At 45.3% G+C, this 17,547-nt stretch overlaps 2 protein-coding genes and 1 long non-coding RNA gene across 5 annotated transcripts in view; 1 reads left to right on the forward strand and 2 right to left on the reverse strand.

Annotated features, from left to right (window-relative positions):
• Positions 1-17,547, reverse strand: part of LOC116931893 (zinc finger protein 503) — a 49,360-nt gene that overhangs the window by 24,392 nt on the left and 7,421 nt on the right. The gene's annotated exons all lie outside the window — the stretch shown is intronic.
• On the reverse strand, positions 901-5,266 carry LOC116931907. The gene is made up of 3 exons (XR_004399199.2): positions 2,003-5,266; positions 1,789-1,947; positions 901-1,210 (listed from the first exon to the last, which is right to left on the reverse strand). It is a non-coding gene; the product is annotated as an uncharacterized LOC116931907 (long non-coding RNA).
• Positions 6,630-9,252, forward strand: LOC116931906 (zinc finger protein Noc). Its single transcript, XM_045180493.1, is given in 4 exon segments — positions 6,630-6,980; positions 6,982-8,353; positions 8,356-8,435; positions 8,438-9,252. Coding segments are annotated over 4 exon segments (1,941 nt in total). The 5' UTR covers positions 6,630-6,845; the 3' UTR covers positions 8,792-9,252.

Consider the following 17,547-nt stretch of genomic DNA (forward strand, 5'->3'; position numbering starts at 1 on the left):
AACGACGACGACGACATCGTTCATTGTCTGCTCGACTGGCTCGCGGCGTGCGTGTCTGGCGTACGAGAAAAGAAAAGGGAGGTGACAGCTCCCCCACCCCCACCACCACCCAAACTCCCTTCTCTTCATGACACGCTCAATTACCACACAGCGGCACACACACACACAATCACGTGACATGGAATATTTTTCTTTCGAAACAAAAAACAAAAAGCAAAACAAATAAAAGGGGCAGGTTTTGGACGGGGGAAAGGAATTGCCAATCAAAATGAAAATCTATGACAAATAATGTCATTTGAGGGTTGGCTCTCTGATCACCTGTCAAAGTCGGATCGAGGATGTTGACGAGCTGCCACGGCCCTGGCCCGTCACTTTCATTGGCCAACGTTGTCAATCAAAGCCCTTTGGTTTGGACAGACACGGCCAAGTCTCTTTGACTTTGACCGGTGCATTCACGACCGACACGTCTACATACATTCCGAATAATAATTCAGAAAAAGAGAGGCTATAAAGCAATAGGCACAGCGTACGATTAGGATGATTATAGACCGCGCCCTGCCTTTTCAGGCCAGACGCAACTGACTGATGGTCTTCATTCCCAGGCAAAAGTAATCGTTTGAATCGTCCAGTCATTTCCTTTTTATTGCATTTTTTCTTTAGTGTTTTGTTTTTGTTTTTATGAGCAATTTCCTAGACGTTTATGGACGATTTAGTTGAAAGAAAAGCAGCAAGAAATGATATGCCCGTGACCATTTCCGACCATAAACCGAAATCTTTTTCATGTTTTTTTTTAAGGCAAACACGAAAATAAGAGACACGTCGTCGTTTCCCTATAACAACTGAGAAACACACCATTTTTGTTTGTTTTTTTATTTAAAAATAATTTAAAAAAAACGAGTCGACATATGGACTAACAATTTCCAGTGAATTCAACCAGAAAAAAAGTCGGAAAAGAAAGAACAATGTCGTCTGTATACTTAGTCGCCATTTTCACAAGCAAAAACGACTTGTCTTGAAATAATGACACGGTACAACATTATCTCCTCCTTCTTCCGCACATCCGCAACGTTTCTCAAAAGGCGGCGCACCGCACAACACACAAGGAAAGAAACATTTACGATGGCGATAAGGAGCTGCTGACGCGCAAAACGATGATGAAACGGTCGCTAAAGAAATTTCCCTTTTCTTTAATCCATGCCCAAGTGTTTTTCTGGAAAAAAAAAAAAAAAAATCAAACAAGAGCAACGCATTTTGATGATAGAGGGCGGGTTCCATTTAGAGAGAAAAATTCAAATTGCGACGGTAGAAACAAAGTAGAAAGAGCAAGAAAAAGAAAGGCATATGATTTAGCTGCGAGTACAAGCCAAAGAGGTGCACAGTTAATAACACATCAGTTGAGTTGGCAGCAGAAAGATCAGCCGATGAGTAGGGAGGGGGAGTGTTGCAGCAGCAGCAACAACGTTCAGCTGGATGCGGCAATCAGACGGCGCCAGCACGGCACCAAATGGACTTTGCTCACGCGTCTGCGCCACGTCAAAAAGGACAAAGGATTCGCCTGTAGAGGACAGGTGACAGTTGTCAGACAGTGGAAGAAGAACAAGAAGATGACAAGACACACACACACACAAAAAATGAGGACCGCTCCATTATCAAACAAAACGGCTGAATGTGTTTGCCAGCCGGAATAAGAAGCTGTCAGATTCAGGCATCATCCCCTCCCCCCATGTTCTGTACTCGGCCAGAAGGGGCAACAGCTTATTTTGACGTGCTCCTACTTTCGTGACTTACCCTTCCATATCTATCCTGCGTGTGTGTGTGTGTGTGTGCCTACACTCAGACACACGGTGTAAAAGACACGAGAGGAAATCAAATGTGGACACACACAATTGACATGTTGTGCGTAGGTTGTGCGGGAAATCCCTCGTCCTGACGATGGGTCACAGTTTCCTTCACATTTTCAACAGAATAAAATAAAATAAAAACAAAATAAAAAATAAAAAACCTAGGCCAAAGAAATTCAAAGACGAATGAGCAGTTCGTGCGATAGGCAGTCGGGTCGTAAACGAAAAGACAACAACAAGAAAAAGAAGAAAGGAGCAAATCTGCCGTGTTTGGTGGCCATTTCAGACGACTGGCAAAGAGGAAGGAGAGGCTTTCGCAGATGAATGACGACGACGGGTGGCATGGCAGAAAGAGAGAAACGATGGTTTATCATCCGTCCCTTTTTCTTGTTGAATATACTGCCAGCGTTATGTGTGTGCCCCTGTCGAGCTGTTAAGCTGGCCACATAGATTACGATTATTTATACACAGGCGCACAGACACAAGTTGGGAAAAGAAAAGCGGAGGGAAATGCCGAGCAGGCAAACGACCATGTTACTGGTAGCCGTTTTTCATGGGGCTAACATGGACTATAGAGTTGACTAGATGTTTATGTTACGTGCGTGTAAATGGGCTGTTGTCGGCTGCTTGCCGCCGCCATTCACTCGCCTCTTCTTTTCTTCCGCTCACCACACCACATGATTTACGTTTTTCTCTCTCTCTCTCTCTCCAGTCGGTCCCTTCTTCCTCCCTCCCCCCACTTTTTTTTAAATGCTGTTCGTTGCGCTTCGTCATCCCGCCTTTCGTTACGTTTCTCCCAGAGATAAATAAGAATAACCAAACAGGTCACGATTTGAAATGATACATTTCATTGATACGTAACCGGCCAGAAAAAATGAAAAAATCTTGGATTTGATTATTCGAAAAATTCCTCCCTCCCTCTCGTTGTTTCCCAATTCGATTGATGTCTTATTGGTACTCCTCCCCATACCAAAGAATCAAGTCCAAAGGGCGTGGTTTCAACCAACCATTTTTTCCCCCTTTTTCTGACGTGTAACTTTTAGTACGAAAAAGAAAAAGAAAAAAACGAGGGGTGGCAGTCAACGTCCTGTTTTGGTGATGGGCTCGTCGGCAGACACTTTGCGGCTAATGGGCCAACGACCAGCAGCAAAACACATAGGCACACACACACACAGAGAGAAAGAGTCTCTCTACTTGATGGGCTAAACGCCGCCATGTATATACAACATCGTTTCAACTGCCGCCGTCAACTTGGCCTCTCTGTCTGTGTGTGTACAAGTGTGGAGGGTGAGATGGGAGTCAAAGCAGAAGTGCATAGACATGCCGCTTCTTCAAGTCCATGTCTTCCTCTAATGGTTGCAGCAACCGTCTTTCTTCTCTTGTACACAAATCTGTTGGCCTCTCCCCCCCACTCGCCCATGAAAAGAAATGGCCAAGAAACGATAGGCGCAAATATGAACGGCGTCGTCGACTATATCATAAGCTGATGGGGAAATCTATTGGGGGCTATAAATCTTTGGTTTTCTTTCAGCGGCAGCCGACCCTCGAGATTTTTACGACTTTTTTTTGTTTTTCATTTCGCTTTTTTACGATTATTGCTTTGCCTCATAGCCTTTGATTTTCCGTGAATAGCATTAAGAAATAGAGAGAGACGTCGGTGATGGGCTAGAAAACTTGTGGCTAAAGGGCGCCACGTGCAACTAGCACCAACGTGTCATCGCCATATTGTCTCTTCCTTGTCGCCGCCTTTTCTTATTTTTTGATATGAAGAGAACACGAAAAAAATTGTAGACTGGCCAAACTGCAAGCAGAATTTGTTTTATGGCACCACGCGACACATTGGATAGCCCCTCGTCCGTCTCCTGCGGACAAGCAGGAAGTTTGCGTATACGGATCAACGACACCGACAGAGTGGTGGTGGTGGTGCCGTGGTGGTGGGGGGAAATGTTGGCGTCCCTATCAAATGTATTTCCCTGTTTGAAGCGTCAATGTTTCCTTTTTATTTTTTGTTCACGGTTGTTACACGTATAGTCATTTTTGGGTTCACTATAGTCTCCATCTATAACGACGAAAATGCTAATCGCTTTGTATAGGACGAGTCGCAGATTCCAGTCGATCCGGCTCGATAGTCGCATACAACACCCGTAGAAAGAAGTAGAAAGAAGTAGAAAGAAGTAGAAAGAGAGAGACGGATGTGTTTTGGTGTAGACACCCCCCTCCTATACCCCCGGACGGGAAAAGGTTCAATTTCGTGCGTCCATCCATCATCGGGACGGGCACAACGAAGGAAGAAAAAAACGAAATAAAGTCGATGTGTACATTCACGTAGAAGATGGATGGCCAGCACTAGACAACATCCGCCACCGTCTTTCATTTCAACCGTTAGAGAAACGAAGAAAAAAACCAAAAAAGAAATGATGAATCCTTTTGCACAGCAAATGGCCAAACTAGGGCATAGAATGCGGCATTCCTTGGGGGAAATTTCAAAAAAAAAAAATAATAAAAAATGTCCTAATAGAGTAATAGAACGTCTAGCGCGCAAAATGACTGGGCAGCACAGCGGGAGAAAAACGATCGAACAAGACAAAAGACTGCGGGCAAAGAAATAAAGAAAAATGGGCAAATATAAATCATTCGTCTTTTTCTTTTTCTTTTTCTTTTTCTTTTTCGAGTTGATGTTTCAGCCAAATCATCGTGGCCGGCATCAAATAAATAACTATACTATTCAAAAGAAAAAAAGAAAAAAACTGCGGCGGTGACTGTGAGAAAAAGAAGAAATCCATAATTTGCGTTAGAAAACAAACGACGAGTTGTTGAATGGGCTGCCCGTCGTTTTGTTGACTAGCGTTGAGACTAGCTCCTTTTTTTTTCCCTCATTCTCTCTTTCCCGTCGTGAATCAAATTTGTTACACGGACAGCGGCCCTCCTCGGAAAGAGAAAGTTTCATTTTTATGCATTTTACGAGACATTAGCATAAACCAAACAGGAAACTTGTACATTTCATTTTTTTCTTTTAACTAAAGCAAAAAAAAAGAAAAAAGAAGGGGGATAATCAGTGATATAGTGGGGGAGGAATAAGAAACAAGTCATAAATTGAAGAAGCAAAGCCCAAAAATAAAAAATAAAAACCGGGTCCAGCATCCCTTGGTGGGCTTGATGGCCAGTCGGCTGCTTTCAAGACCCGCCACAACGGCGCTTTAAACCACCTCCCCTTTACCTTTATTTTAATTTCATTCATTATTTACGACATCATTTCACCCTCCTCTTACTTTTTAGTCCCTTTCCCCAACTCGATCCCAGTAACCCACCCCCAAAAAAAGAAAATTAAAAAAATAAAATAAAAAAACGGAAAGATAACGTACAAAAATCAGTCCACCAGTGCGTCGCAATCGGCTGACGCGGACGATATATAGAGAGACACGCTCAACGCAACAGGACAAGAAACGTGGTCCAAAGTGGGGCCAATAAACGCGGCGATCTCCTCTTTTTGATGCTCGTCTCTTTTGGCTGTCGTCCCTTTTGATTCCGCCGCCCGTCCAGCCTTTCACATGGACCAATGTGATTTGTGTATTATGTACCGACAAGCGCTTAGATACACGAAAAGAAAAAGAAATGACATGTATAGACAAGACAGAGGACCATTGCGGCGGTGCTGGATCAAGGAATCAACGAATCAACGACATCGTTTGGATGTTTTGCCGCCGCCGCCGCCCACCAGTCATTCATCACGGCCGTTTTTTCTTTGGCTCGTCTTCCTATCGCATCAGATTTGCCTTTATTGATTTTTTTTTATTGATTTATTAGCCGTGTAGTGTCGTAAAAAAATGAAAGATTGACCCCTGCTATTATTTTATGGTTGTGTCATTTCCATTTTTAATTGTGAACGTGCCGCCACTACGTTGGCAGTGCCGAGTGCGTCGTTGCCACATCATTTCAACACGAATCAGATGGGCAATCATAAAAAGGCAAGAAAATAATATGTTGATGGACGAGACAAGGTCGGAACCCCCCCACACACCCACACACACACACACACACAAGAAAAAGAAGATGAGCTATTACTCATTCCGTTTCGGGAGAAGGAATAATTAATACGTGGGGTATGGATGGCGAACCCAAAAGGCAGTAGTTGTGTAAGCTGTTACAACCAAACACACAAAAAAAGAACCTCTCCAACAAAAAGGTTGCAAAGAAAAGAAAAAAAAGAGAGAAACATATTTTCAAAAGAAGTGATTCAATCCTGCAGTCTGACAGGGCCCCCAAAGGAGACGCCCGTCGCGCGCCGATTGGTCAGCGGTGGGTCTCATTTCTCTCTCTCCTCAACCTCGAAAAACTTGAAAAGCAAATTTCTAAAGAATTTTTTCTTCTCTCTCTTTCAAGCGAAAAAAAAAGAAGAAGAAGAAAAAAAAGTGTGCGGCTGTCATCATCACTCGCGCCCTGGGTGGTAATACCCCCACCACCACTAAACCACCGCAACTCTCTGGAAGAGAATGAAACCAAACGATTGCGGGGTGGATGCGATTTTGATGCGCGCCCCCAAACGGCTCAAATCAAAAATGATGTTTTATTTGGCATTGACGCGTAGTGTACGCGCATCAAGATTTACTAGATAAGAAATAAAAAAAACACAAAAAATAAGAAGAAGAAGAAGAAGAATGGTCTAAGGTAAGGGTAGGAGGGCACCGCATGGGGGCGCGGTTGTGCTGTAGGAGCGTGCGCGGGCGGGCCAGAAAACGGAGACCACCCCACAACCGAGACACAGGCACACAGCCGGGGCAACGACAACCATTTTTGACGAGGAGGGGCGTCAGTTGGAGTCGAGACTTGCAACCGAGCGGACGTGTTTTCTCTCGTCTTCTCTCCCGCCTGGCCCAGCGCTCGAGTGAAATCGAAATTGGAAATTTCCTTATCCAAAGTACGACTCGTGTGCGTGTGTGTTTGTGTTTGAGTTTCCAAATAGCGCCATCGAGTGTTGCCAAACCCACATTGACAGAGACAACGGATATGCACCAAGTGTTGGACTCGTCTTCACCCGCAGCACCTCATCAGCCGGCCAACGAAAGCGGCACCATGTTGACCAACGGATCCAGCCAATACATTCAGCCGGATTATCTTTCGCCTCTGCCCACCACGGTACATTTCTTTCTTGTCAAACCAGTCGCAATTGAATAACAATTTTCAAATGTCTCGATTCGTGAAAATGCAGTTGGATTCAAAGAGGAGCCCGTTGGCGCTGTTGGCTCAAACTTGCAGTCAAATCGGAGCCGATCCGACGCCTTCCACCACATCGACGGCAACTCTACCGTCGTCGTCGTCGTCCATTTCAGTGACGAAAAGTGTCGACAAAACATCGAAAAAATCAACGTCGGATTTGTACACCAACGAAAAGACGGCCAATCGCAAGACGCCACCGCAGTCGAGCAAACAACAATATCTCGACCCTTACGGCCGTCACGAGTCCAAAGAGTCGGAATCAAAGTCGGGATTTAAAAGTCCGTCGACGACCAAATCGTCCGCCTCGCCTTCCATCAACAACAGTGCGACCCAACAATCGCAGGACGGAAGCAAATTGATGGCCGAACAACGAATCGCCCTGGACATGGCCATCCACCAACAACAACAACAACAGCAGCAGCAGCAGCAACAACAACAGCAAAATCAATTGTCCAAGGATATTCAACAATCGATGATGGCCAACGCCTACCACCACAGACTTTCGCCCGTTTTCCCATCTCCGCTGTCCGGTTTGTCGGTCGGCCATCATCCGCTGAGTGCGTACCATCACCCGGGACTGGCCGGACTCGACGCCGCCACAGCAGCCGCTCTGGGAGCATTCAGACACCCGGCCTATTCGAGTGTGGCCCACCATTTGGGATACCCTCATCACGTGCCCGTCTCGTTGGGTCTCAGCTTGGCCAGCTATCAGCAAGCGTTGAGTGCCGTCTCTTACGGACAACGACTTCAACAACAACAACAACAGCACGGCAATTCAACAAGCAAAACTGGCGATTCGGCCATTTGTCGCGATCCTTATTGCACGGGTTGCCCCAACAGCAGCCCGTCTGCCAACGCCATGCCCGTCTCCTCCGCATCGTCGTCATCTTCCGCCTCGTCTTCGCCCAACAATTCACCGACAACGACGACGACAGCCAGTACGAGCACCTCGTCAACGGGTTGCCCGGCCGGATGCACCCAATGCGATCACGTGACGAGAACGACATCAGCAGCAGCAGCAGCCAGCGCCGCTGGATTAGGCCTTATGAGTTCGACGGCGGCGCTGTCCTCCAGTGTGTCGATGAGCACGTCGACACCGTCGACCATCGTCACGTCGACATCGGACGCCGCGTCCTTGTCGAGACCCTACGTGTGCAATTGGATCGCATCCGATCATTATTGCGGCAAGCGATTCGCGTCGTCCGACGAGCTGCTGCAACACCTCCGCACGCACACCAGTCTGTCCGTGGCGTCGCAATTGCCTCCAGCTGTCGCGCCTCCAGAGCCGTCGTTGAGTTCCCGTCGTCGTCGTCGTCCACCAGTTACTCTTCACCTCACCACCATCACCACCACCAGCTGCTCAATCCGTCGTTGCATCCGCACACAGCGCCCATTTATTGGCCGCTTCGGCTGCAGCTTTGCATCGAACCTATCCCACCCCGCCGCTCAGTCCGCTCTCCATGGCCCGTTATCATCCGTACAGTAACAGCGGCGGAGGCGGCGGCGCCAACAAACATTTGAGTTCGACGGGAGCGTTGCAACAACATTCGCCACTCTCTGCGTCCGTCGTTGCGCCGTCAGCGCCTATCGCCCCTCCGCCACCTCCGCACAATCCGCTCCTGTCGCTGCACCATCCGTACGCCGCTAGTTTAGCTGGACTGCCCGGCTATTATTCGACTCATCCTTATTCACTTTATAGCCAACGGATGCTGGCCGGTGCTGGAGTTTTACCTTGAATTTTCGATCGTTTTCATTTTTTTTTTTTCACCTGGTGATTTTCTTTCTCTTTTTGATCGGGTTGTTTGCCGTTTGTCACCCAATTTTCTTTATCATATTTTTAGCGAGTTGTCCCTTTTTTCTTTTTTAAGAAAATCTTTTCTTTTAAAAACACACATTTTGTCGATACATTTGTATAGTTTTTTTTTTCCTTTTCATTTGGATTTTGAATCTTTTTGAAGGGAAAAGGGAGGACATTCGTCCAACAATGGTCGATATTTTCTTCCTTTTTTTTGGAGGGGGGGGGGATTTCAATCAAGTTTTTGGGTGTGTTTAAAAAAGAAAAACTATGAAGAGAAAGCCGTGAAAATGGGGAAAATTTTGATTTGTCTTGATCAAAAACAAAAAATTGCCGATTGTAAATGACACAAAACTGAAAATGAAATGATACAAATTATGAATAAAAAACAAAAAATGTAAACAATGTGACGTCTTTTTCGTGCGCCCATATAAAAGAGACGGAGAGAAACGGCTGTTGAAATATTGACAACAGTTGGGCTGAGAAGGAGAGACAGTTGCTAGTAGACGTCGTCGACGCCTTGTCTCGTTGGCCGACGCCGACTGCTGTCGTCTAGTCGTAAAATGGCCATTAGTTTGGGCGTTGAAAGCATTGCCTTCACCATTGCCTTCACCACCACCATCACCATCACCACCACCACCACCAAAAGTCCTCAATTCAGTTGACAGTGGCACGGAGAAAAACAAAAGGCAAACGACAGACAGCTGCGCCATGGAAATGCAATAAAAATGTCCTGCACTATGAGACGCATTTTGGCAAATGGAAAGACGGTCGAACGATGCAGCCACTTTGAAAAGAGAATTATAAATCCCCTTCTTCTCCTTGACAGATACACTCTCGTCGAGCAGTCCCCGCAGAGCTTCCGACACTTGAGCTCAACAACAACAACAACAACAACAACAAACTAAAAAGCTACCAGCAGCAGTAGACAAGAGAGAGAAAATGTGCTTTGCTCCAATAACGGCCGACGCTAATTCTTTGTTGCCTTGTACAATAAATCGAACAAGACCCCAAAAGACTCACGACTCGAGAAACAGAAAAACAAGATGGACGATTGTGTGTGTGACCCTCAGGGAGAGGGGCGTTACGAGAGTGCTTGGCAATAATTCCGTCTTGTAAATAACGGGATGGAACCCTTTTTTCGGGGGTCCATGGGGTTTCGTTTTGGGTGGTGGGAGTTTGGTAAAAAGAAGAAAAAGCTTGGAGGGGCTGAGAGCCGACCACAGGAGCGCAGCCCAACACAGCAAACGATCATAAGTCATGGCTTTCTTGACAGCTCCGCTGGAAGACAGCCGAGAGCTATATTATCCATACAACCGCATTAGACACAAGCGCGCAACAACATTTCTTTTTTTTTCCTGTGAATTTTGGTAAATTTCTTCTTATTTTCACTTGCCCACTTTTCTTATTTTTCAACACCATCACGAGGGAATGCTGTTGTTGTTGTACAGCCTTTCATGTTGAGCCTCTTCTTTCTTCGTAGCTGCAGAGTGATGGATTCATCGATCCTCCTCCTATGCTCACCCACTCACCCTTCCTTTATACTCTACGAAGATTCATCGCTTTTCTTCCGCTTACTTATCGCCCCCACCAACCGTCCCGTCCTGCTTTTTCACGCCTCATCTCTCTCTCTCTCTCTCTCTCTCTCTCTTTCTCTCTATTTTAAAAAAAAAAGGCGGAAATATTCAACCCTTTACTGTTTATTAGCCTAAATCACTGCCGGATTGCATTTCCCTATTTCTTCTTCGTCTTTAGTGCCCCCCCCCAATTTAATTTCGACCGGATGATATTCAAATTCGTATTCTCAACACCACCAGATGCCAAGAATTTGAATACCACGCACATCAAGTGAATCAATAGAGGCCCCCGTCCGGGCACAAAGAAAACACGTGCGTGCTATTGATAGCAAAGTTTGCGTAGGAGGAAAACAAAAGGACGACCAAAGAACAGAAAAAAGGTGTTGGTTTCAGCAGCTGTTTTTTTTTTTTTTTATGTGTGTGTCGACCACGCCCTTGTGTGCGTACGTGTGTCGGCACGTTGTGTCAACAGTTGACATTTAAAAGGAACGGGAACAAGGACAACAAGACTGGCATCTTTTTCCGAAATCAAATATGAAAAACGAACATTTCCAGTGGAATTGTTCGAGTTAATGATTTATTCTTTACAAGCAGGCCCCAGCTGTCAAGTCATAGAGATATGCTTTTCAATCACATCATCCATTTCCAAGTTTTCCATAGTTCCAAGAACATGATACTAGCGCCCCTGCCTTTGTAAGAGCGCGCGAGTCCTCCTACTGTGTACGACATCCAACACTGTCGGATCATGGATCGTCATTATCTTTTCCTAGCATCTCAAATGACGCACCTGGCGACACGACTCGACAAACTTCCATCCGTTTGGATTCTCATTTTTTTTCGTTTCACGCGCGTCGCCGTTGACAGGACAAAATACAAAAGTTGTTGTTTTCCTTCTTATTTTTTTCCCCCAAAGAGAAATGTGTCAACTCGTCGTGCCCGGCCGTAAAAAGAAGGAAATCAATGGAGACGATTGTCAAAACACGCGACGACGGCCATCAGCCAACAAAAGGAAACGGTTAGAAGAGGCAGAGATGAAAGTGGAAACAGCCGTCGCTACAATAATAACCGTAAAAATAGAATTCTTCTTTTTCAGAGACTCGGAAAGATGTCCAAGTCGTATAATAAATTGCCATTCTACACGCACGTTATTGCAACACTAGACAACAAGAAAGAGAGCCCATAGGTTTTCTTTTTCTTTTTTTTAAATAGCGTTTGATGGGTCTCTTGTGTGTGCCGGGCCAGTAACGCTCCGTTTAATAGCCGCGTGGGTGTTTGGTCTTTTTGGGGCGAGGAAAGAGGCTGCGCAGTGTAACGTCTCAAATGAATTTAAAAGAGTTGAAACGAATAGAGCCAAAAGAAAGAAAAAAAAGTTCATCAAGAGATAACATTTAGATGGTGAATTCGATAATCAAAGGGGGGCTAAGAAAACGCCTGCAGTGCGATCGTAAATCTCGGTTTGCTACACCACCGAACGCAATTGTTGTGTTTACGTTTTTGCGCTCTTCTCGGTCGCGCTCTTTAAAGCCGCCGCCGCCGCCGCAGAAGAGACGAGACGTTATTGAACACAATAAAGAAGAGATATTTATACGTGACATTACAGCGTGTAGAGTATAGATATTATTAGAGCGAATGGAAAGAGCGCGAAAATGCCAAAGATTTGATTTCACCGGTGACGTTTGTCGCTCGGGCTTGACAAGGCCAAGATAAAAATGGCCACGTCCCCTTGGCAGTCGTCGACGAAAGTAGAAAAACGAGAGACAAGTTTACGAGCTCGTAACTGTCAGCGCGAACGCCAGCAAAATAGGGGCCAAGAGCTCGTCCGTCTCCTCTTCTTTCGTTTTTTATCGCTCTTTCTCTATAGATGGCCGTCGTCTCTGTATGTGTATATATAACAGCGGCGGCAGCAGCAGCAGCAGCAGCAGCAGCAAGAAGAAGAACCTCCTGGCGACCGTGCGTGGCAAAGAGTTATTTGATGTTACACCACAAGCCCAGCGGCGACAGATGGAGCGGCCATTGGAGCCAAAGCAACTGCTCGAGGCAAACGGGCCAGGACACAATTTACAACCACCACTGGGGGCTGCTCTCTCTGCTTTAGCTGCGCGCATCCATTTAACCAAAAAGAGCGGCTATTTCCATTCTGCCGCCTCCCCCTTCTCTACTTAAGCTCCTAACGCGAGTTATGACCTCCCTCCTCCTCCTCCTCCTCCTCCTGCTCCTCCGTCTTGTTACAAAGATTTTCTTTTCTTTTTCACGAAGAGAGAACAGAAAGTTTATTGAGCTCGACGAAAACATTGCCGGCGACAAGAGAGACGACCAAGCACGCGTCTCACTTTTGCTTCTGTTTGCTTCGTACGCGCTAAAGCTCGGCCACGACACACACAATTTATTGGGAAACCGTGAAAACGAGCATTCATCAGCTGCGGGCAAACGTCTTTCCGTCTTTATTTGGACCAAAAACTATCCCTACATTTGATCTTTTTTTTATTATTATTTTGAAAAAAATCCGAGGACGGAAGTGTTAAGACGTCCGACATGAGAGGACATCATTAAACACGGCAAATCTTTTCGCAAAAATTGGGGCAGAAGAAAAAACACCTGTCCTTTTTTTTTTGTCTTTTGAAGGAAAGAAAAAAATAGGAGGCGGTTCATAACGGAGAAAAAAGAAAAAACCAAGAACAATCGATGAAGGAAAAAAGAAAAATCCATTGGCGGCAGATTAGTGGAAGAGATTATCTGTCAATTTACAGTGAAACGAAATGTGTTGCTAAAAGGGCGACACTGTATAGCCAGGAGAAAGGAACAGCGCGTGTCGTTTAGCTATTTCGCCTCTAAAACGGTGTAAATCGTTTCCACTGCCATGATGTGGCGTTGAAGCTGCACCCAATGGCGGCATTTCCCCCCTTTTTTCTTGTTTAATAATAAAAGAAAAAGGAAAAAAAAAAAGGGCCTTTTCGCCGCCGCCGCCCTGTCAAGAGTGAATAACCAGGCGAGAAATAGCCGGTCATAAATTCGTACAAGTAAAAGAAAGAAAAAAAATGGGAAAAAGAGAGAGAGAGAGAGAGGTTCTTTATATGTTTTCCCCCCATTTTTTACTGGTCCATGTGTGTGTGTGTGGTTTATGTATACAGACGGAAAGAGCCCCCAGCCGGCCGGCACTTTATGGTTTTTTACCATCTCCCGACACATCGAAAATCCTCTTCTTCTCGGAACGCCTTTCCACCACATCGTTGGCAAAGGGGGGGAAAACGACAAGACATTGGACATGTACACTATAGAGTTTAAGAGTTAAGAGTATGAGAAGTGCTAGTCGTATCTCTAGTGGGGTGGGGGTAGTCGTAAAAAACGGGCCAAAAAAGATGCCTCTCTAGAGATGCATCGCGTTCGAGTGCAAAGCGGCTTCTGCATTGTCTGACTCGATTTTTCTTTTTCTTTTCCCAAATTTTCTACGTGACTCCACGCCGGAACTGTTTTCATTTAAAACCCCACACACACACACGCACAAAAATGTATTGATCGTTGCGTCCAGCGAAAAACGGCCTAGTCGCTCGAGAAAAATGAACGTTGCACGCGCATAATGACGATTAAAAAGATGAATTTGTCTTGGTCAGAATGATGTTGCGCGTGTGCTCCTCCTCTCAAAAGAATGGGCAAAGAAAAACAGTGGCGCTGCACGTTGTAGGCGTTTCTTTTGATCGGTGCGAGAGATAACAATCGCAAAAGAAAAAGAGGCTGAACAACAAAAGAGCGCAATTTAAGAGGAAAAAAAGATGCCGCGCGTCAGCAGCGAATCAAGACCCGCCACCAAGAAGTTTTTTCTCCGTCTTTTGTGCGCGATAAATAGAAGAAGAAGAGAAAAAAAAAAATGGTTGATATTCGTGAAGGCGGCAATAGACAAGGTTCTTTGTTTGGCCGTTGGCGGCAGTCACGCGGCTGAACTGAAACCTGTCATGACTCTTCAACATTTTTTCAGGCCCTTTTTAACGCCTCGTCATGCCCTCACAGCCGCCCCAAAAGAATAAAGAGCTTCTTGTTCCCATCTCTGCGTTGTCTGTTACACATCAAATGATTGCGCGATAGAACGAAAAAGACGCGATCAAGGTGGTCTTCCTTTTCCGTCGTGTCACCTGACGAGCCGCCCGTCTCGTTTCAAGACTTTCTTGTTTGCAACGGCTACAAACAGAACATTCAGCGTGTCGTTCGCCTCTTTCGTTTTGGCGGATCGACAATCAAAAGATTCAGTCGAGCGATGAGATCGGGCCATCATGTTAACACAGCAAAATGTCTGCCTTTGTTATTATGGATCAAGTATAACGCGGCAGCTCTTGCCTCATCGACATCATCTGGCCTCATCGACGTCATCTTGCCTCATCGGCAAAAATGGTGCGCCAATACTCGAAAAGGCAATCAAGACGTTTTTCTGTTCAACTCAATAGGCACAATCCCAAAAAAAAAAAGAAATTCAAAAGAAACGAAATTTACTTCTTTATCTGAGTGGCTATAGAGCGGCTATAGAGCGCTGCGGCGGATGTCCATACGAGCAAGGGAATCTGTCATGATTCATCATTCTTCCCCCCTTACAGCAGCAGCACACAAGTGCCGCCTGCCCCGTCCGCTTATTTTACGCCGCCATCCCACAAAAATAACAAATAAAAATATCCGACTGCAAACGTGAGGGCAGAGCTGTGGGGGCAGTAGCTCCGCTCAACCGGGCAGGCATTCCACGCCATGATAACAACGAGAGAAAAAATCGTGAATGTGTTGTAATAAAAAATAATAAAAAAATGTCGACCATTCCGAATAGTATAACAACATGTCAAGCATCTTATCATATTATTTGGGATATTTTAACAAACACGACACTGTCCGTCTGAACATTGGCCACTTTCCGTTTGTTTTTCGTAAATAACGGAAATAAGAGTAATGCACATCTGGTTTGAGCTGGTTAAAGAAACGTTGAAAACATGTGAATTTTTGAAAAAATTTATATATTTGTGTTCCAGTAAGAGATGGCGCATAAATGTGTGAGTGTTCAGTATAGCTGGCTGCTATAAATATAATAGACGGACGTGTCTCATAAATCTTGGAATTGTTCCACAATTCAACGCCGCCGCCATTGCTTTAGCCGCCCACCCTCCAGCGACCCTCAACAAGTCCGTCGTTATCAGCCCTGTGCGATCTGTTTGACGCTTGCCGACTTTTCATTTCTCCTTTCTCAAGTAGAGCATTTTTGACACACAATTTTTTTATTTTTAAGGGCCAAAAAAAACGGATGTGTGTGAGCAGGCGCGAGCCATCCATTTCGTTGTCGCCATTCTTTATTTTTCACCAATAAAAAACAAAAAACAACAACAACAACAAAAAAGAGCCGACTCACATAAATTTCGCTTATAAACACAGAAGGCTCGGTCGTTGCCGATGTCATAAAAAGAAAAAAAAGAATTGAAAAAAAAAAGCGCGTTCAATAAAATGTTTGAGCGCGGCATTTTGATGTGCGCGCGTCAACACGGAAATGTTAGGGGAAAACAATTAAAATTGTTGGGATTAAGTTTCCGTTTTCTGGTCATCATCAGATGAGAAATGAGAAATGAGAGAATGGAAAAGAGATTTGTCTTTGGCCGTGTTCCTTTTTGTTGCGCAGCTCGAAAAACAAGAAAGCGTTTGCAAACTAGAAATATCCAACAGAAACAGCAGGAAGCCATACATCATTGTTGGAAAAACAATGCCAGTCCTTCTCCTCTTCCAGCCGCCTTTGGCCCTTCGTCATTGCCTGTCAAGGCAATAAAACAAACCGACGAAAACAAAAAGAAACTTCAAGGATTCATACGCGCGCCCGCCTTGTTTGCAAATCCGCCTTGAACGAGAGAGACATCTAGCGGAAGAGACAACCGATCCATCTTTGTTTTTTTCTAAGAAAAGACCCCGATCAAAAACAAGAAATGTAGAAAATCGACAGTTTCGTGAGGAGAAATTGCAAAAAAAAAAAGAAAAGAAAAAAAAGACGATCGACAGCTGAGACAAGACGGGACAGATTGAGCTGCTGCTGCTGCTGCTGGGTTTCTTCCCGTTGTCTACCGGGAGGGATGGCATCCGACAGAAGAAAAACTGATGATGGCCCATTATTATGCGCAGCAGCAGCACTCTTGATACTTATGCACCGAAAGATAACATAACAAGAAGAAGAAGAAGAAGAAGAAGAAGGAAAAGGTGTATTTTTCTTGGCTCCATTGTCCGCCCCATCCATTTTCGAATGAAACAACAGGTAGAGAGTGGAAAGCCGCCGTGCCGCCCTTCCTTTTCTTCGCTGCTCTCAAAGACGGACAGCCAAAAGGGCAAGCACAAGACAGCCAAAGAGAAAAGAGATCCGTCTCTTCTGCCATAAAAGAAAGAGAAAAACTGTCAAGCGTTTCGTCGGCTGCTGCTGTGCGCCACTTGAGAAATGTGTGCGCCGGCCCAAACGATGAATGATACACTCCTTTTTGTTCCCTTCTCCTCTCCTTCTCCTCTCCTTCTCCTCTCCCTCTCTCTCTCCCAAAGCCTCGATTGATGTACGCACACACACACAGACAGACACACAACGCTACTGTATTACTAATGAAGGGCCTGCTGCTCAGCCGAGAGACGTGTGCGCAAACTCTTGTAGCTTTTTATAGACGTGGCCCGTCTCGTTTGCTGCCCATTTCTAGCGGCTACGCCCGTCTACTGCTACGTTCTAATTTATCGCTCGCTGCTGTTCTTACTTTTCTTTCCCAACATGCCAGAGTTTATTAGATGCTGTTGCTTTTCAGCAGCAGCAGCAGCAGCAGCAGCAGTACGCAAGAAAACTTTATTGAACTTTGTCGTGTCTGAATCTTTTTCCTTTTTTTAAAAAAACAAGTAAGAAAAAAATAATAATACAAAAGAGATCAATCTTGGAAGGAAAGAAAGGAGGCGGAGAGAAGCCGGCGAATGCAACAAGATGGAAAGGCCGCCCAGGCAGTACAGCAGCCATCCATCCCATTCTGACAAGTATTAATGAGTACAGCACGAGAAAATCTGCTCGCTCCATCAGCTGATTTTAGTCGATCGAGGACAAAAACAGCAGCAGCAGCAGCAACTTGAGTAAAAAGATATACAACAAGTC

Source organism: Daphnia magna, linkage group LG10 (assembly GCF_020631705.1).
Source record: "Daphnia magna isolate NIES linkage group LG10, ASM2063170v1.1, whole genome shotgun sequence".
In the NCBI taxonomy this organism is placed as follows: domain Eukaryota; kingdom Metazoa; phylum Arthropoda; class Branchiopoda; order Diplostraca; family Daphniidae; genus Daphnia; species Daphnia magna.